The 23,529-nt window shown below is 29.1% G+C and overlaps 1 protein-coding gene across 1 annotated transcript in view; it reads right to left on the reverse strand.

Annotated features, from left to right (window-relative positions):
• The window catches only part of LOC111038282, a 56,332-nt gene extending 49,185 nt beyond the window's left edge, over nt 1-7,147 (reverse strand). The window contains exon 1 of the mRNA XM_022321323.1: nt 6,407-7,147. Within this exon, the coding sequence (XP_022177015.1) occupies nt 6,407-6,467 (61 nt within the window). The 5' untranslated portion in view covers nt 6,468-7,147. The remainder of the gene's footprint in view (nt 1-6,406) is intronic.
• Nucleotides 7,148-23,529: the final 16,382 nt, after the last annotated feature.

Below are 23,529 nucleotides of genomic sequence, written 5' to 3' on the forward strand. Positions count from 1 at the left end.
TTCTTTTTTTAAACAACCCATGTCCATCCCACGGCCATTAAAGCCATTTTTTTGGCCCTCCTTTGAATACATAATGTAGTGAATATATTTAATAATTTTAGTTTTTATAAGTGTGATTAATTTTTAAAAAAAACGAAGTCGGTGGGAGATATTGATGTGGCAGTTGGTCATATCGCTGACTTATAACAATACAAATACTACGTATTCTATAATGTGATAACTTGTGTGTTATATTATAATAATATGTTTGTTATAAAGTAAAAATTGTTTTTTTTCTTTTGGCGGCCCAACTAGTATATTTATAAATGTGTAAATTGGCCGGCAAACTACAAAAGGTTGGACCCCCCTGTTCTACACAATAGACACATCTTTGTATACGATTTCATTAAAACCAGCCCGATAATTTATTCACAGTCGTGTATGTTTATATAAGTTTTGCAACAGTAAATCTGGAATCCGTGAAGAACTCGAAAAGTCATTACTCATTAGTATAATAATATAGTCATTACGAAAATGACATTGTACATGAATTATTTTTACTTAATACTTTTCTACCCCAAGATTCAGTTTTGAAGGAATAGAGATCAAAATCTATATGGTATAAAATTATTTTGAAATTGACCAACACTACTAACAACCTAGCTAATGTATTATTAATTTGAATTAGATTATTATGGTAAAGTTTATGCTTTATATTAAAATAATTTAATTTTTTTTCTTAGTTTTATTTTTAATAAATTAGTATTGAAAATAATTTTTTGGTGAAAATTATATAAATATACTTTTTATTTATATTTGTCATGGCACATAGATAATATGTTCTTAATATTGTTTCGAAAATTTAACAATTTATTTTATTTAAAAATATTTACCAAATATTATAACATTTTGGTTTTATAACCAATACAGTTTTTATTTGACTGTATTTCGAGTATGTTCAATGTATTGAAGTAATAATAATATTATTTTTATTACTTGTAAACTAATAAATCATGTATACATAATTTATAAGGGACAGCTACATGCATTTTTAAGACGATTGTGGCTGTACCTATTGTTCTCGGTTGTGAATTACTTTACTAAATTTTCAATTGAAGTTTAACCATAATTTTACTCGCAAAAGTAATTATAATATTGTTGAAAACAGACAACTCGAATTAATTAATCAAAATAATAACTCAATTTGACATACATCTCTATAGCTACTTTTAATGAAGAAGTATATTTTTCATACATGAGTTTCATAGGTCTAAGTAATGAAAGCTGTGCAAATGCCATCAACTGCATGCTCACAACATTTATGAATAATTCGTGAAATCGTAAATGCAGTTACATGTTTTTAATTAAAAAACATTTTATTATACTTTTAACATGGTCTAAACAATTTTTAAAATAAATAATATGCGAATTGTATATTTATATAGTATATATTCTATACTATACATAATATTATATTCATTGAAAATTATAATAGTCAATAATAATTTATTATTCTCGCATTTTCAGTAGATCTTTATCAAAACAAGTATGGCCATCGCCATCCCTACTGTGATAGACATATACTGTTTTCAAAAATATCTTAACTATTTTCAAGTTATTTACTATAGACATTTAGAACTATTGTAAGTTCTAAGTTTTTGAAATTTAAATTTTGTAGAAATTCGTAAAAATCACTAAAATTTCCTAATTATTATACCGCAATAGTTAAAAATTAATAAAATGTTTAATTTTAATGTTTAAGGCAGTAAGGATTGAAAATGTAATACAAGATTCCTCATAAGTTTTTTTACTGGGATTTAAAAAAAAATGTTACTTTTAAGCCGCATTAATATTTTATGAGCGTTTAAAATTCAAATTTAGTTCAACCTACCGTATTGGGGTATTACTAATAGAAAAATTAATTACTAATAGCAACTTAAATATATAATAATATATCCCTAGAAATATAGGCCAACAGACCTAGGATTTACCTTTAAATTCCCGGAAATTACCCGTGGGTTTCGGGAATACAACAAAATTAAAACGTATAGTTTTATCTTTTATGTAATTTTGTTTTCCTTATAATAATTAGTAGCTACTTTATATTTTTTAGTTAAAATTTTATATTATAAATTATAATGTAGATATCAGCGTCGAAATAAATATTCGTCGGAAAATTATGAAAATGCTAACTCATTCCAATATTATATTATTTAATTATTGTTTATCAAGACAATGTAGTTGTTAAGTTAAAAGTTTTGTATAAAGCTATTGTGTCTTTTGTTTCAAGTATTAAGTTTTCATAAGGGGATGCAGCTACAACACCGTGTCACAACAGTATATTACCATCAGTTATAATCACTGAAGAACCTTATTCTGATTGATATATATAATCGCTCAGATAAGCTGTTCGATACAGCTCTAATAATATCTTCTATCCTTAAAATGACTACACTTACCAGGGTTTTGATTTTAAAATTAGATATCTATGGCCTAGAGCTGTTAGAATTTTACCTACATAATAAATTCAAGTAGATATTTTAAATTAGCAGTTAAATAGTTAAAACTCATATGACTTTAACGTGCAATGGAAGTATAGATACTGAGGGTATATTAAATTCATATAAGTATCACTTAAAGAACCATAGTTGGTTAAAAATTGTTTAATTATTTAAGTTAAATTTTATCATAAAAAATTGTACTTATGGCATTCCAATGAGAATGGCCCCTCAAAATATTATGTGAATATTATATAGGTGCTGATGGTGAATATAATATGAGAACGCCGTACGTATCTTTGTTTTTAATTTTTTTTTTATCATTTAGGTTTGGTCTATTAAAAAATTAGCTTTGACTACCTACAGATAAAACACTATATATAATATCTAAAAGAGAAATAATAAAGTAATTAACATACTATGTTTACTGTTAAGTAAATATACCTGTATATTTTTTCTCTTGGATTGTTCGACATTCCCAGCCAAATCAGCCAATCCCAAGAATTATCGATGATTGTTACATGTTTCTTTTAATTGAACTGTGTTTATTATATGCTTATATAGTAAATGCATTTTGAATTTTTAAATATTTTAATAAATTCGTTAAATTCATATTTGTTTGATCAAATTTAGATTCTGAGCTGAGCGATATTATACTACACCTAAGTATTTAGCATATTGTAATCCTATTTTTTAAATGATGTTGTTTCTTTTATTTCCAAAAACATTTATCATTTTTACAGTGTAAAAATGCTTCTATCTTCTACAAAGGTCAGAAAATTAGATCTAGTTAGTACATTTGGGGTCAAAAGTAAAATATTCTAGACTCCAGTAATTTTCTCAATAATTGCGGGGAAAAAAACAGAAAATCGGGAATATATATACACAACACCAATTTTTGACAAAATGTATACCATGTTTTTTTTTTTTTGTAATTTAAAATAGAGTAATCATTATTGGAATTAAAAAATATCTAAAATACATCATCACAATTTTTTACTTTAAACGCATTCAAATGTTGACAAAATTCTGAATCATTTGTCATTTTTACGGTGTCCATAATACAAAACCATTATTGACCGGATTACAGCTTAAAAAATTATAAATTTCTGCCCAAAACTCAAAAGTGATATTATCAGTACTTAAATAAAACTGAATTTATCTCTGAAATACATTCTTAACTTAACACGTTTTACTTTTATTTCAAAACTTACTAACTTTTGAGTTCTTACCGAGTTACTGAATATCATACGATTAATTTCATAATATACAGTACATCGACCTACATATTGACGATGTACACTCCACACCTGCTGTATTTGCAAACATTTTCCACATCAGATTTTGGTTTCAAAAACCGGTATTGATTTTTGCCGATTTCAATTTTGGTTTTGAGTTTTGGTATTGATTTTTGTTTAGGTTATGGTTTTTGGTTTTTAACGGTTTTTAAGCTACACATAATATATTTCACATAATATATTTGTTGTCTCTGTCTTGCAAATCCGTGAATATAGCAAATTTACGCTCAGCAGAACACGTTTAACTTCGTTAGTTTAAAAATTAGAGTGAATTGACCTATTATGAAATTTGAAGGTAAGAATATTATCTGTGTTTGCATGTGAATTTTTACGATAATTCAGTTTTTGAATGAGTTATGAGCATTTTTAAATTACTATATATTACATATGTAAGACTTGCCTAAAAACTGAACTGAATCATCCTAAAAGACCCACATACAAACACAGATAATGCTGCTACCATCAAGCTCCATAATTATTAATCTAAACGTGATCTGCTGAGGGTAAATTTGCAATGTGTCTCACTTGTAAGACGGATACAACAAATGGTCGCGTATCGTCCTCTTAAATGCCGGTTTTAAGCCCTGCATTTTTTTTGTTCTCTTGTAATTCAAATTTTGACATCAGATATAGTAATGTACCTAACAGTGGTTTGTCATCTAGCAATGTTTGTTATTTTTCAAAAAATTTTAGATAATCGTAGAAATTTAAAATGATCCATTATTTTTGTTAAATTATAATTTTCTATACTCAATAAAGTTTTAAATATATATACAGACTAATTTTAAACTATATATGTACCATGAACCTATTTATTTTCACCGTTCTACCTTACGTCAATATTGACTTTCAAGTTATTTATAAAAATATGTGATATATTGTTATAATAGTAATATTATTATTGTAATATAATATTCTCAATGTTTTTTGCAAAAATAAGTTCAACTTCGTGCCTACTTTAATAGTAATTAATAATGTATAAATAAATTATAGAATATCATATTCAAAATTGAGACTGACACACCATCTCTGGTCAGAATTGTTTTTCGAATGCAATGGCTTATCATTGATTTAAATTGAACATACCCATTAGGTAGGTACCTACAGCGAGTAATCTCCTACTCAATGACGAAGTATACTCAAAATGTATTACACAACAGAGTGATTTTCCCAAATGTATTCTATAAGAAGTACAAGTTCAACTATAATATGTAATTATATGATTTAATTTATGAGTTTGGACAAATAATTAAATTAATACTATGTCATACCTAATTTTAATATAAAAATGTATTGAAAATTAAAATAATTATTAGGTAGGTACATAGATAATATTGAGATGAAGGTAATTAAATCAATAATTAATTTTGTATGTAGATAATAAGTAATTTTAAGATAAAACTAGATTACATTGAAGCCAACTTATTACAAACACTAATGTGCTCAAAGCAGTGGAACAATAATTATTATGTATTAGTGTATTACATATATTATCAAATACATCAAACTGAAGTATAATATCCCCTTCTGCAGAAATTCTCCCTAAAATACTTCAGAACATTGAAATGTAGATTTAACTTAAACACTAAAGACATTAACCCGGAATGATCAAATATATTAGAGAAAACAGTTCGTTAATCGAAATTTAATACCATTATCATTTATCAACCTTTTATTTAAGGTAGTCAATATTATGACGATTTAAATCAATGCCATAAACGATATTCCTGTTTTGTAACTTAAACACGCATTAATAAATAATAAACGTTATGAATACTATAAATATTATACTTTGAAGAAAAAATAAATTCATTAACGTTAATATACATTAGCCTATCGTGGTTATTACTTATTATTCTTAATTTGCGACTAGTACCTGCCTACCTATTATTATTATTTTTAAATAGCGTAGTGCTGTTCATACCTAATAATTAAAAAACTAATATCTGAATGTAATATGTATTTTTTTGCACCTAATCAAATACCGAACAATAATTATTGTAATTATTATTTAAATATGTAATATGTTGCCATGTTGGATGTACTTACATAATCTTGCAAAATAATTATATAATCTCCGATTGGGTAAGACAGACTATACTATATGTTCATGAAAATAGTTTTTAACAATAGATTTTACCAAAATAATTGTTCGTCATCCAAACGACGAATTGTGGATTATTTTAAATAATCGACAAGTATTTTAATGAAAGTGATCTCGAATGATTTCGTCTTCCTCGAAAAATATAGTAATTGCGATGCATTTTAGTCATGACAATATAAGTCCATAAATAAGTGCAAGTGGGGGAGAATATATAGCCTATATAGTAGGTCTATAAGTCCCCACAAAAAAAAACTGACCAAACACAGCGGGACATTGAAATATATACCACAAGATAATTATTCTCGGATTTCATCTAAATACGCCGCCCCCCCCCCAAAAAAAAAAAAAAATGAAAAAGTGTGCTTATGTGTCAATTACAGTAGGTATTAAAAATAATTAATATATATGTATAAGTACCTATATTAATTATGTAAAAGTTACAAATAGTGAAAATTTATAATATTATAAATAAGAACAAAATAACTATAATCTAATATACAGGTACAACTGAAGTAGTCGTGTCTTACCTTGTAGCATGATGAACAGATAAAAAATGAAAACTTCATTTGAACGTTTCATGCCGCCCATAAACGTCGGTTTGTGACGATGATGGATTTATGACGAACGCGGTGGACAATAATATTAAGTACTTCAATAATATGACATTACTAATGATTTGATTGGCTACGTTCTATTTTCGTACGACTTGCCATATTAAACGATAATACAATAATATAGTGTTTTTAATTATTGTAATATTATTCTTTTTTGCGTACTCCGCGGAGTGGATGAATATAATGCCGAATGATTGTTTTCTTCCGATTTAAATAAATCGCGCGCGCACCTCTTCCTGCGGAACGACGAATTGCATTTAAAATCGTCCGCTTCCGTGTCGTACGCTTTTAAATCCGTCGCCAGCGCATAGTATTATCGCCGATGAGCCTATTTCCGTCGTCGTCGTCGCAGTTATAATATCGTATATTATTATAATATTATATATTATTATTATTATTGTATTGTAGTTATATTTTTCACCCGCGTGCAATATTACTGCGTTGTCGTTATGCTATAATATTGTTATTACTATCGTTTCTTGGTCGGGCCGACGGCCGTGCCGTCGGGTTGCTCGGCAAACTGTGCACGCCGGAACTTCCGATGTTCAGAGGCGCGAAAACAATACGCACAAGTGAACAGCGCTCGCGGGGTCCGGCGCCGTGGTGCGGTAATAGTAATAATAATAATAATAATAATAATAATAATAATAATAATAATACGCCGCGGCGGCGGCGGCGGCGTGCGTCGAGCGTCGTCGACGTACGCTCGTCGGTAAATGTATTATAGGTAGGTAAGGTAGGTGGCTGGTATATACCAACGGCAAAGGTTCGGATCGCGTCGGCTTTTGGCGGGACGCGTCGCGGGGGCGGGCCGGCCGAGTGAATGAAACGTAATCCTATTTTCGTTCCGGTTTCGGTGACATCCGTACGCCCCGGTATTGTGTTATTATTTTTATCACAAAGCAATACGATTATAGGTATACGCGTATCGCAAATACGATATTATAATATTTTATTTTAATTATTTCAAGTGACGAAACGTTTTTGTTTTTTTTTTTATAATAATAGAAACATCGTATTATACTGTATTGTACTTAAATTTAATACCACTACTATAGATAATAACATCTGCTGCCGGGCCTTATTCTGCAGTACACCACGGGGCAGTGAAACCAAAATTGGACATTAGGGAACGCACGTGGAACCTCCGAATACCAAACACTTCTTGGTCACGGAAATTATGCACGGAGGTGTCCGCTATTTAGAGGTGACGGTTTAAGATTGATGTCAAAACTCAAAAGTGTAGCAGATAATATAAGGCGAGTGCTGTTAATTCAAGGGTACAATTATACCCGTCAATATAAACAGTAGCCTCCGCATGAACTGCAGAGACACCGGTTAATTAAGACAACCACTTCATCGGGACAATATTGTTCAATTACCAAAATAAACTTATGATAGTAGTGTAAATGTTCAGCGCTTATGTGCAGGGCCACGATACCGAATAGTAGGGAATTTTTATTCAGTACATTTCGTTATACTATAATATCAATAATTCAAGAGCTTGTTGCAGGTGTGCAACAGTGCCAGAGTCTTTTTCTAACATTCTAAGATATGCATAATAGTTAAAAATGTTCCAAAATATATGCAAAAATATGCAACATTTCATTTTGCATACCAACACATTAGGTCAAGATACAAATATGTGTCTTACCTAGTTGCGTTTTAGTTTAATAAATAAAAATATGCAAAAGCATGAAATTCTATTTTCAAACCCTATTTATTATGTTCTAAAAATATTCCTCTATTTATGTAAAGAAATCAGTAACTAACTTCCAACCATTCTAACCATTCTAAGTACGCGACATAACATTACCACGAGAACAATATTTTAATCTCGGAAAAAATCGATCTTTGTATTATGGACACCGACAGGCAACGGTATTATAATACATCGAATTACCAATTAAATGGTAAAATTAATATTATGCTATCCTTTTTTGATTAAAACTTGCAGATTGTACATTTTCTACACTCGCACGTGAAGGAGTAGTCCATTGTAATTATTTGTAATGACATTGTAGACGGTTATAGTGACGGAATAATTTATTTGTTAGATTATTACGGCGTAAAGCACCAACTACGATTTTTCTTTTCTTCACTGCAGGGCCAGTACTACCGGATTCCAAACCAAACCACGGCTGCAGGTATCGCCGGTTTGGCCAACTCCTATCCACCCCCCAACCATTAACTAACAATGAGAAGATCTTTTGCACGCCACAGCGAGTCACGCGCATACCCTTTCTCTCCGCCGTCGGTGTTTTCCCATCCAATTAGAAACTTTTCACAAGACAACCCAGCATCTCCATCGTAACACGACGATATATCCAAGCAGGCATCCAACAAACTCCTATAAACGACATGACTAGTTATGATATTGGTAGACGTTTGTTATTGCTCCACGTCATATTGCATATGATATACTTTTATATTTATATACACACAATCTACATAAATTAGGTATAATTTATACGCATAAGTGAAAATTTAGAACGGTCTGTCATTGGCAAAAAAGTTGACTTCTTACGATTTTCAGCTGTTTCTGCAATTGTTATCATTTGAAGTCTGTGTAAGATTTGATTTGTGTCGTCAAATGGAGCATTTCTGATTACCGTCGAATGGTTCTGTTCTGTGTTTTTTGAATTTAGTTTATGTTGGAGTTTTTGTCGAAATCCCAAATTTGTACGCCGTGTATGTCCAGACATTAAAGAAGGTTTAAGGAGATTTAATTTTGCAAAGAATGTTAGTTTAGATTTTAGGGCGGATAAATTGTCAATTTAAGCGTAGGCGGTAAATCTATTTAATATTGTAACCTAACCTATAGTATATATGATGGTTTGCACTGTGCACTTATGATAGTTTTTTTTTTCGAAGTTTACTCGGAGACATTTTGTTGTGTCTAAGACGACCAGTATTATAATGTTATTTGAGGACAAAAGTCATTATGACGATTTATTTTCATTAATTTTTACTTTGCGCTTTATACCTTCCACGGTTCTATAGATCGAACTAGTGAAGACTATTGGAAGCTATCAGCGTGAGTTTCCATCACGCGGACGGAGAGAGAATATTAGTTTTGTCGTTGTCAAATTATTCATCGACTGCAGTTGTGTTAGATTGGAGATATATGGTGATCCGTATACTTAAAGTATACAACATAAAGTAGGTAGGTATTGTTACTTTGTAGTTTTGTTATAATATTAATGCGTGTTTCGCTGCCGTCGTTTCGAATTACAAACAATATTGCGGAAAATGTATATTTGTATACTTACAGATTCGCAGCATCCGCCGGTACGGATGAGCAATGAAAACCACTCTGTACATAGATGATGTCATAATAATGATATATAATGATGGACAACAGACCATGATCATATACACTGTAATATTGTGATTTAGCAACCGTCCACGATTTTTTTTCCGAAGAACACTCGATGCGCGCTGAATCGGTGTATTATAAATTATAATATTATAATAAGCTCCGTAAATATTTATATTTTATACAGACGATAGTGGTAAACTATTCTAGCGATTAATTTAATTATAACCGAACTACCCATTCACCTAACTGCTATGCTCTGTGAAAGTGCAATGCATACCTACCTTGTGTGATTAATAATATTGTATTATATTGTTCTGTGAATTTTGTGAGTGCATGGAGTTATTGTTTCGATGAAAATGTTGAATATAAAATCCGCTATGCGCTCGTCACGGCGGTGGTTAATATCATAATACCTATCATTTGCTATCAAATCTATGAACGCGTTACAAATTACAATGCAATGTCGTGATCAAAATAGCCATCTCACTTTCACCTATATTGAAACTTATAAAATTCACAAGTATTTTAAAAAGGCGCACACATTTATGACACCAGTTTGCGTTACATTTTACGTTTGCGATTAAGAATTTTCGGTTGTGTCATTACTGGCTCACTTACAAATATATTCTCAGAATTTGAGTCGTACGACATCGCCCCGTGGATAGGGAATCGTGTCGCATAGGTACGTAGTATTATGTATAATTTACATATAACATGTTATTCGTGTATGGACAAGTAAATTAGGTGGGTAGGCCGTAGGCGAACACTATAAAATGTGTACAACCACCGAAATACTGCTGATGTCCGTGGGTAAACAGACGACGATGACATTTATATATCCACAGAAACATAATATATCCATAAATCCATTTACACATGTCTAAATCAAAACATGATGAACGTTGCCGCATTGTGTAGCTTACGAACTCGCATAAGTATTTGTCTAAACATCGAAACCGAAATATTAAACAATAATATTATTATTTGTTTTAACATATTGCAAGATACGAACAAACCCGTCACACATTTTATACCTGTATATACATATCTATACTAGCAACTATAAAAGCGCACTATCTACTATTATTTATAATGATAGTAATAATATATAGGTAGCCTATTATACTGCATAACAATAGTAAAATAATGACAATGAATACTATACATTATTTCAGTTATACCTGGTTTATTATTTTCAATGTAAGTACGTACACCGTACAAAACCCCTTACGGAATTATATACACAAAATGCGAGTAATGGCTAATATGTCTATAATAATGAGTTTCAAGACGCTAAGGATTGTATGAAACTATATCTTCTTTATTAAAAATTATTTAGAACGCACTCGTTATAAAATTGTTTTAGGTTTTTAAGTATCTAATTATAATTTTTTTTTTAACACGCAAATAACTAAATTCAATTTAATTATATTTTTAAAACATTATTTAGTTTGCAATTTAAAACTTATATTAAAATTTTTTACTTAAATCTTTTGACTATAAGTATTTGATGTAACAGCGATGTCTTGATCATAATTTGTTTATCATAAACACTCCCAAAATTACAAATAAGAAAAACTTAATTTTTTTGTATTACATAATTAAAGTTTTAACAAGTTGTCAAAAATTAACCTTTTAAAATCGATTAACTTTATGATAATTGAAAAAAAAATATTATGTTGTACACTGATTAAAATCTGGGAAAACTGTGACTTTGTGTTATTTTAATACGCAAGGCTGATAATTTAATATAATTGAGTTCTTTGTTTATAATGTTAAAAACTGTATTAAGAAAAGTCATTTTTAAATGGTTTTTTAGTCTTTGGTAATTTTTCTAAGCGTCAGGAAACACTTCCAAAAATGACGAAGCAATAACATATGTTTTTTTCCAAAAATTAATATTGGTTTTTTATTTCAATTAAGGAAGAGATTTTTAGGTTTTTAACTATAATTTAATTTTAGCAGTATTTATGAACACAGAAACGATGTCAATAAAATTTCATTTTGAAATAAGAAGTATATTTATTTTGAAAATCACATACAAGAGATGTGTTGATTTTCAGACTGGATCTGTCCAATTTCAATAATGAACAACATATACTATACCTACTTGTATTTATTATAAGAAATCAAAATATTCAAATGCCTTCATAAATAACATAATATCGAATTAACAATTTGTAGACGGCTATTAAGGTATTTGGTCCCATTTGCGTTGAAAACAGATTAATATAATTTAAAAAGTTTTATAGCTTCCAATACGTAGACGAACTAGATACCCAAACACACCCAACACTCCCCTAGACATGGGACTATAGGACCTGACACGGATACCACCACTCTAGTTTTAAAATTCTTAAATAATACCAAATTGTGCAACATAATTTAGCGAAAAAAAATTATAACTTATGACCATTGTCGTCGATCTTGATTGAAAACAATAAAAAAAAATAGGGTAAGTGGATGGAAGTCTGCTGTACAGGCGTACAGCAGCCATCAAGTAGGACAGGTTACAAGTGGGTCACAATAATGGATGGTGTTAAATTTGAATTCAATGATATAAAATCATTGTATACGAACAACGGTCCTGAGCGAAGACGGTCTGTCAGCCTATAATATTATTTAGTAATTTACTACATTTAATGATGTTATTGTGATGAAAGTTTTTATTTTACTATTAAATATTAGGAATACACAGTAGGTTTTTAATTTGTTGGCGAGAAAATTACATTTTAAACGTCGTTGTGTGTATAAAATATAATAATATACTCGAAAAGTTTTGAGTAGGTGCCCAGGAATAATATTTTTAAATTACAACAAAAAAACTTTATTCATTATTCTTATAGACATTTTCAAGTATTTTGAAAGAGATATCATTTTTTTACAGACAAAATCGAAAATTTCATATGCATATAAATATAGTTCAACAAGAGTCAACATATTTTTGAAAATTCGGATGTAAACTTTCAGTAAAAATTGCATGTATCTACGGTATTTATTTTTTTAGAGTTACATCAAAAACCAAAATCGATTTTTTAAAACACCTGGTTTCCGTGCAAATTCATGTTTTTCTTTAATATTTTGTTTGTTTTTCCTGCCGCTTTTGAAAACTATTGAAATTTTTTTACTTTTGACCCCACAAAGTAAGTACTAGATTCTCTTTCCTACATCGGAAAAGATGCTGTTGAAAAAAATCAAAGCACTTTTACTGCTCCAAAAGGTGATGACAGACACAAAAAAAACACACACATCATTATAAAATCAATACATTCATCGCTCCGCACAAAATCTAAAATAAGCTTAATATAATATAAATTAAAAATTAAAAATAACTGAACACACATCACATTTATAGAGTATTCAAATATTTTCTATATCATAGAAATCGTTAATTTCTAATCAAAATAAATTCGTATCTATACTTACAGAAAATACCGATTCATTTAATATATGTATACACTGTACATTCATAAACTTTAATGCCTTTAAATAAATGCTTAAATATATAAAAAAAATTGGTTCGTTAATTAAAAACAAATACCTACCTGTTGCCTGTAAATAACTCAAAACTCGTGGCCACTGATTTCGAAATTCCATAATACCGCGATATATCTACATTAATTTATATGATTATATTTTAATTATTATTTTCTTCTTCACCGAAGTAGCAAAGTGAAATAAGTTTGGACAACCGATATTATACAAATTTACAAATGTCGACTCTGTCGAAATGGTAAATACCAAATAGAGTTCAACAATTGAAATGTCTCGATTGCTTTGTAGTTGGTAACACGAGAGACATAATATATGTAGACAGGGTACAAACATTATAACAGACAACAGTTATGTATTCAATTGAAAATTGACTTCAGACTTGTGACACACTGACACCGTAGCAGAGAATGTAGTGCGATTGCATATTTAAACGGGATGTTTACAATACGGTATTGAATTGTATTGTTCGAAGATTACAAGTCCAATAATAAACAAAATACATTGGTCGGTAAACCGTAAGTATCTATTAAGACGTACGTCCTCGGATGCACAATATGTATTTGTTTATCCTGTACATATTATACAAGCAGTTGGTATACACTGCAGTTACAAAACTAACATCAAACATATTAATAAAATATATATTATTTATGCATAAAAAATATTGACGAAAAAATGAAATAAAAGAAAACGTCTTAGTGATAATAATATTCGAGTTCGTTTGACTTCTAATTAAATTACTTTTGATCTGAGTATTCGCTACATAAATCTATTTGAATATATATGAATAAATTATAAACAGTTCCAAGTAAAAACGTATAGGTATTTAAAAATTGTGTTCTTGAAGGTATAATGGTTTATAGTTTTTAGGATGATAAAAAATCCTAACGATTAATATAGACAAGGCAATTGTTTAAAAAATTGTAAAAAAATTCCCAGTAGTTATCTTAATAATTGGGAAAAACAGAAATTGTTAATCAAATCAATTTTTGACATAATCGATTTTCTCATTTTGTTGTAATTTAAAAACAAATGGTACATGAAATTTTCACCAAATGTAAATATTAGTATTTTATGTACATAGTATAATTTTACCACATTTAACACATCTGTTACAGGGACCTTTGGCCTACTCTATGACAAACTGTAGTAGGTACCTACTGACTGGTTTTCCTCATTTTTTAATTTATACTTATATGAGGCATGCTGCATATTTTATTTTATGATCTCTTAATATTTAAAAAAAAAACATTATTTCAACTCTGCTCAAAATCCCATTTACTTAATTTCAATTCAATGGTTTGCCATTGCTTGAAATTTTTATGAATAATAAATAACAATGTATAACTTTGTTGTGAGCAACAGGTGAGCTAAACGCGAAACAGCCAAAGACAGCGCTAAACGGAAAACATAAGGTCTATTATTATTTCCCCTCTCATTTTCATAAAATGTTTGATTTTATTATTTATTAGTATTACTGAAATTAAATTCTAAAATGTATTTAACTAGAAAATATTACCCTATAGTAATTTTAGATATATTTATTTTATCCTGGTACAATCACAGAAGTCAAAATATTTAATTGGAAAATAACAACTTTCCTGTTGTGTAAACCTCAAATTAAACCTAATTAAATTAAAACAAACGATAGATGAGTGTTTGTTTTTCTTTGCTGTTCTTCATTTATTAGTTTTACAGATTTCAATGAATATAGGTATTAGGTGTACAAATCTTCAAGCATAATGTAATATAATACATTTTATTGTTGTCTTAAAATATAGATTAACTCATTTCAAATTAGTGTGTGATTTAATTGTATAAATATTGTATTTTATATTTTATAAATGAATGTAAAATGAACACAGTGTTTATTAATTTTAGAAACCCGTTTAAAAATCAAATATGAGTATTTATACTATTTTTTAAAAAAGCCAATAGTTTGTTTAATTTATTTAACATTAAAAAAAATGCATTATGTCTGTTTATAATATACTTATATTTATATATTATATTGTTGAAAAAAGTTATTATAATATAGTATATAGTATATAGGTATAAACTTCTCTTACATTTTTCTAAAATCATACAATACGTTCCTTTGACTAGACTTAAAAATAAATCAGTTATCAATAAGTAAAAATATATTTACCATTTACCGAGTACATTATGATGTGCTAGTGTGTTACAGATAAACTCAGCCATTCGGCTAATGCTAACATTATCCGGTATTAATATGCATATTAACTAAACACTTTGACTATTGTGTATTATTATTATACTGTTTGTTTTTAATCTCTACTTCCGACATAAACCGGATACAATAGACATTAACCACTATAAGGCATGGTCGATATTACAGACTGTACTGCTGTAAACAATTATGATATAGGTAATCAGACAGAGAACAGTTAGTAGGCCTGATTATTATACTTTTGGGTATTAATACATATTGGTTGAGCTTTGAATATTAATTAAACTGCAGTTTAGTCAATCAAATTAAAAACCGCATGGTATATAGTGAAATAGTATGTATGGTTTAAGAAACACGTTTATGAAAATCTAGTGAAAAACTGTTAGGCAAATGTATGAAACTCAATACACGACGATATTTTTTTTCCACACAGGATAGAGGTGTAACATTTGGTTAGGGGTAATCAGTTAAATATGAGGTATTCATGAAGAGTCTTTGGACCTTGCAAATATAATTACCGTAGCCAGATGCGGATGTATTATGTAAGGATCTTAAATATTATATTGCAATAACCGGGAATCAATTTCAGTTATTGTTATTAGGTTTTATTGCCTACAAAGTAGGTAAATTAAGTTTTTTAATGGTAGATGGATTTATCATAGTTGTGTGAAATTCAGTAAAAATATGAAAGGTGTTCGTGTCTATAGTATACTGATGTCTACACTGAAGTGCTGATCTTAAGTGGTGGTTTTGGCGATAGGATACATCAAGATACTGTTATTAATTATGTGTGAATATAATAATGTATCGATCAGTATTAGTTATTAGTTGTATTTCATCTGTATTCTGTACTATTCTGTACTATTTTTACGTAATGTATAGTTTATAAAATGTACACATTATACATAGCTACATACTCGTAGGTTACAGGTGTCATAATGTCATGTGATATAATAATTATTAAAAACGTTACATTGGTGTATTAATTATTGTGGTAATAGGAAAGAGATACCAAGGAAAAAAAACACAGAAAAAAAGAACAACCAAAAAAGAACACAGAGAAAAGAATAATTTTTAAATATTATTATGCGCACATTTAAAATTTTTAAATAAATCAAAATAAAAAATCAAAAAAAATATTACAAAATTATTGAATTCCTTGCAAACAATCGATATTCAATCTCCCTAAGAAAAAAGTATATATTTTAATTATACTTAAATTATTGTTAATTATTAATGTATAAATATAATGTCATTATAATAAATTAAATTATGTTTAAATTTATGTAAAATGATTTGTAAAATATTTTGTGTTGTATGTAACGAAACATTTATGTGAATTTTTTTGTGATAGTAATTTATAATAATTTGTTTGATTAATATCTTTAAAAATTTTTAAAATGTGCATAATAATTAATCACTTTACACACTAATCACAAGTGTATGCATTCTTTAATTTTCAAAATCAATAAGTGTGATGTTTTAAATTTTTAAAAATTGTTCTAATTTTCCCTGTTCTTGTTTTGTTGTTCTTTTTTCCTTGATCACTTTTCCGGGATTCGTTTTTTCGTAAACCAAGACCAATGATACAACTATACTAATAATTATATCAATAATATATAATATAATAAATATTATACTTTAAAATCAATAAGTAATACATTAGATATTTATGTTGTGCATACAAATATGAAGTTAACATATATTATACATTTTTTTTTAAAAAACCCTTGAACAGTCACCAAAAATTGAGAAGTTGTCGATTCCAGAACATTTTTTATTATCTGAAATATAAGATTTTAAATTAATTTTTGAAGGATTTAGGTATAATTTAAAACTAATGATGTTGCTATGTTAGAATTTGGCAAAGCTTGTTAATATTTATATTATTTACCATCGAAGCCATTTTAGATTTTCATTTTTAAATTTTTTCACTTTTTGCTCGTTTGCCTGAAATAACATATTTTTTCTAGAAAATTGACTATCACAAAAAATTGGATGCCCATCATTGATTAATTGCTTATTCTTTATAAATAGAAGTGATGGAATAAAAAATAAAACTATGGTGTATACCACGTAGTGTATGTGGGTCGAATTGGTAAAAGTAATCATTAGGTAAAATATCAAAGCAATCTAGATTCTAGAGAACTCTGAGTATCGTAAGGATTTTTTGCTGCTTTTTCTTATTTTAAAAATACCATTAATAATAGTAATTAAATTAAAAGTAGTAGGAATTTTTAACTAATGTAAAATTGTTTCTCAAACGAAATCAAAAAGATAGGTACTTAACAATTTTGTAGATAATATAATCAAAATATTATTTTTAAATCGAAAACGATCTAATTGTTTTATTAAAAATTAGTTTAGAAATAATTTATTACAGACAAATAGAAATTTGATTTTAAGATAAAAACGCATACCTACAAACTTTAACTTGACTATAAATAATATATTAATATTATTGTTCAAAGGAATACAAAAATATCTCTGTTTTAAAAAAGAAACTTCCGTTAACGTTCTTTTGTTATAATAATATTTTTAATTCATAATATTTAATTTATTTTTCTTTTTGAAATAAAAGAGTACCGATTTATTAATTTATCATACAATTTAAATAAAGTTATGTAACTGTAAATTCTAAAAAATTGCGCTTATACTTTATCCTTTTCGTAACAATAATATGTATACTATGCACATTGTGTGTATTATTTTTAACCAACACCTTATACAGCAATTTTAATTATTATGAAGCTATACAATTTTATAAAAACCAATACTAATATGAGTTCGTTATTATAATTCTGACTTGAAGAAAATATCATAAAAAAACTATGGTATATTTCGTAAACTTAATCATCGAACACTACCAAAAATGTTGTATTTTTCTAAGAACCAAAAACGAATGTTTCAAAACAACATATGCAGGTAGTCTATTTAAATCGTATTTGTTGAAAATCGATATAGGAAAATGCCGCAAAATAATACCTCGAAAAACGGTTCATTGATTATACGACTAGATTTGACAGTCAAACGTAATAATATAATTGTAAATCTGAATAAATAAATCCTAATACATACGGCGTGCTTAAGATACGTATTATTTCGCGGAAGATGAGTACAAAAGCACACATTACTCGTGTATTTGATAATATCCTCCACTCGCATGCAAACACTTGAACGCACAACGGAGATAAGTGTTGCATAAATGTATATCAGTCGCCTTCTCGTGCCGTACAGGTTTTTCTCTGATACGTCGGACACGATGAAACGTGGTCGGACGTCGGAATGTCGTGTTGCAATAATAATACAAATCCATGTGAACCGAATCTTTGTCCGTGAACACGTCGCGTTGCCTTGTCGCTTAAATCGAACGGTTTGCAATAATTGCGCCCACAGACGTATTGTAATCATGATTCCAGTGGTGGGTTGTCGTCGCAGTCGCCCTACACGCGGGTGAGGAGATGTGTCGAACTGACCCACGTAGAACGAAAACTGATGTTTGCGGACAATTTTTCAACGTGATGGTCGTCCGAGGTGTGCAGGCCGAATGAAAATTTCACGGCACAGGCCACATATCGATTGCTGTTGAACAAAACACATAATTACGGTTCTCGAGTTGTCGACAGAACAGTCGTCCTTTCCATTACTTGTTTGTTTTATCGATTTAGAAATACGCACTCCCCGAAACTTCTAGTTCAACAACATATTATAGTTCATATGAAAATTGTATAAAGTTCTCTGATATACGAGTTATAAGTGTTATCGTCTTATCGATGTGCGTATGCAATGTACCTAGATAATGAGTATATGTATATATTTTATTTTATCCTATTTAACGTTTTATTTGTTACCTTAATTTATTATTATTTACTCGAATCACTAAAGCGTAAATATAATAGCAACAATAGTTAGGTATGCGTAAGCATCATAGATCAATGATGATGTTGCCTGTTAAAATAACAATAAAACTCTACGTTTTTATGGTAATTGTTTGAAATACTTTAATAATCATGCAAATAAATCTATAGATCATATCTCTATAAGTATAATGCCGTAGGTGAGTTTTCGTTGATTAATTTTCTTTTTTTCTATTTTATAACATATATATATAAATATATATATTATAATCATGAAACGTGCCAATAGTATTGTTGCTGTAAGTTTTTTTGGCGAGGTGACATATTACTTCCTCTCCCCCCCCCCCCCCCCACAATGTACACACACTTTTCATTCGTTGGTAGATAAATCCACCAAAAAAACAAAATTGGGAATAGCTGAATCATCAATCAAATAATATAATTTTTGTTACAATTCATTTGACGTGAAAATAATATAACACAATAATACTACAACTTGTAGAACGGATTTATTGTAAAAAAATTAATTGACTAGCAAGAGCTACTGTAGCTTCATATAATTGTACGGCCTTTTGAAAACCTTATTTTAATTGCAGTGATTCCCTATGATAAGTTGATGTACCTAAATTGCCTACACACTGCGCCGGCCAACTAATGTCTGTGATAATAGTGTATTACTATTATTATAATTATCACTAGCTGTACCTGCAATATAAAATACAGTGCTATATCAGTATATCTATTATCTGCCTTAGATGCACAATCCACTGGTGTCTATAGCACTCGGTATAATATTTACGAACGTGGTTCAAACTTTACTATAATCTTTCCTGATGGTTAGGAATAAATAAATAACAATCTCTGACATTTTCTTCGACATCAGTCGAGTATTTTTTGTCCTCAGAACTCCTCCAAGATTTTCAGAACCCCCACAAATAATCCTGAATCCAGGTTTTCAGAATCAGCCCCAACATTCAGGAACCGTCACTAGATTTTCAAAACCATCTCCAGATTTTCAGAACCATGTATAGATTTTATTAAATTTAGTTTATTTTACTTAATAAGTAGTTCGGTCACAAACAAAAATGTATTCTCGTCAAATTGTAAACAAGATCCGCCTACTAAAGACGTATAATAGAAAAAGTAGTAACATCAGCAGTATTAACAGTTTAAATCTTCAATTATTGAATTCATGAAGTTGTTTTTATTGGATATAAATGTTTGTAGACGTCTCAATCTTTAAATAATTGCGTGCAAGCTGTAACTGTTAGTGTAAGGTAGATACTTAAATCTTTGTGATTTTGATTTAACGTTTTTTTTTATTATTTGGCTTTATTTTAGAGCAAATTTTTATAAAAATATATAAGTACGTCATCAACTAAATCTTTTAACGAAATATGTCAACTTCGTATTACCAGGGATAATTTTAATATTGATTAATTTATAAAGGTGCTGATACTTAGATCTAGTATTTTAAATCAGATTTAATAGAATTCCAAAATATACCTTATACAATAAAAAAAACTACATTGTTAATGTATATTTTCATTTTGATTCAAAAACATTGATTTTCTGTAGTTTTCGTATCCGTATTTTTATATTTTTAGTCGACAGTTAATATTATTTGCATAATCATTAAAGCATTAAATGTGCAATAAAATAGCATTTTAATCATTTACTTTTCTGTAAAAATGTTTTTCTGTATAAATCATTGCAAGCTTAAATTCTAAAAAAATATTTTGATATGAAAATGTTCCAAATTATTTTTGAAGCAGGTACTGCAGAAGTAATTATCTCCCTTTTTATATTTCAGATGAGCGAGTTCGCCGAATAGTAAATATTTTTTCAAACAGATTTAATTTATCTACAGCAGTCATAGACTAATAAACTACACATTTTCGGGCATTGTTTGCTTTGAAAATCATAAACAAAATATAAACTCACTATACCGATAGATGGTAACGTTTTCGTCAACATTTTCATTTACTACTTTATTTTATTTTTCATCTTCTTTTAAGACTCGATCATTATTGTATTTTAATCAAAAATCATAATCCTAGTACAACCACTCTCTGAATTAACAGCTGTGTAGGTACAACGAGGAGTTTTCAATTGTGACGCACACAAGTAAACTACTGTAAATCTGATATTTATTAATAAAACATTTTTATAGGCAGTCGGTAACTTGTATACTTAATTTAACGTATATTTAAACCATTATGGGACATGGGTGCCTACCATATTATAATTATCGTGATATAGGAAGTAATACTTGTTTAAAGTAAACATTCATAATTTCAAAATATTTTACTGAGATTTTTTCCGACTTTTGTTTTTGAAAAATTTGTGTTTCGGCAGGTTGAACATTTTATACAATGCTCTTAAATATTGATCGCCCTTATTAGTGAAACCTATTTTATCTGCAATTTCGGCTCTCCAATATTTACTCAAGTTTTTCATTTCCGAACTCGAAGCAGAATATCCGTTTGATCATTTCGAGTATAAATACCGTTCGACCGTTTCGAAATAATAATTTTTAATTTATGAACATCATCTACATATCTTTTTAAATATCAAAAACGTGTAGAATGACAAAATATACAGTGTGGTACACAACTTATATACTCGCTTCGGCTATCTTCCAAAATGCGGTCTACCTCCGTTTTGTGTACTACGTAACTATAAATATGAGTACAGTATGCGGTCTATCAATGGTGTTCTACTTATAGCTGGGAATCCATTTATACTTATTAGTTATTATCTACCAATTTATGTTTCATCTTAATTGTTCATAACAATATATATTTTATCATGTAACAATACAGTTCATTCTGATTCCTGGATATAAAGGTTTATCTGAAAAATGCTATGTGTATGAAACAGTTAATCATTCAACAAATATAGTCGACCCTGAAACTGGTGCCAATACGCAAAGAATTGAAAGTCTTTGAAAGGATCTTAGACTTTAAATTGTTAAGAAAATGTGTGGTACTAATGAAGACCTCTTAGAGAGGTACTTAGCGGAGTATTGGTGGTGAGGATTAAATAAAACTGATAACATTTTTTATGCTTTCCTTAGAGATATCAAATTATGCTTTGTGGATAATTTTGTAGATCCTTAATATATCAAAACATATTTTATTTATACTTTTAATAGCTATTTGAAAACTGCGTTTTAATGTAAATTATAGTATAACAATTATAAATGAATTTTTTTATATACTTTTAATATTATTACGGTAGACCACTCTCATTTTGGTAGACCGCATATTGGGAGATAGCCCTCGCTTCAATATATTACCCACCGATGAAATATTTCCTATCGATCGCGGTACGTCGTCATTTTCATAAAAATGTTCTGTTTCAGATTATTATTAAATTCCGAAATTACTTAACATGTCTACTTCGACGGATAACTGGCGATCGTCGTTAAAATAATCGCTCTGTATAAACTGCAGTTTATTACATCTATATTATTATTCGGCCATAATATGCGGCCATAAAACGTACGACGGTACATAAATCGGAATCTCTGCCAAGTACACACTTCCATAATAATAATATCTTGTTGCGAACGATACATATTGATAATAACATCATCATTGTTGCCGTCGGGTGAGTCGGCGGTGGTCCAATGACCTAATGTGCCCTGACCGAATTGAAATTGCGACTATAGTGTCGGTGTGGACGACAAGACATATGTTTCTCGTTTACCATGCATTTTCAACTTGTTGTTAAATATTTTGACAGTTGCCCATTGGTAGGAGAAGGCGCAAAGCCACATAATACCCGACATTTTGTCGGATTTTCGAAAAAATTAGACCGAGTGATTTCAATGATAACCTAACCTAACTAACACACCACGATGAGGAGGTACATTTTCCGCGTATAGTACCTACACACATTAATTGTGTATTAATTACCATGTTATTATTACCCGATATCCGGACTAATTTAATCTCGAAGGTACGTGTATTGTTCAAACCATTAAATCATTTACTTCTCTTTAATAGTCATATTCTTACTGTGCTTGTTTTTTAATCAAAACCACGATGATTTTTTTTCTCATCATATATAATAAACTGACATTGAAAATTGCATACAATCTTCCACCGGTGTTAATACATTATCCATAACATTTGAATATAACTATTACTTATTAGGCAATTCT

Source organism: Myzus persicae, unplaced genomic scaffold (genome assembly GCF_001856785.1).
Source record: "Myzus persicae strain clone G006 unplaced genomic scaffold, MPER_G0061.0, whole genome shotgun sequence".
In the NCBI taxonomy this organism is placed as follows: domain Eukaryota; kingdom Metazoa; phylum Arthropoda; class Insecta; order Hemiptera; family Aphididae; genus Myzus; species Myzus persicae.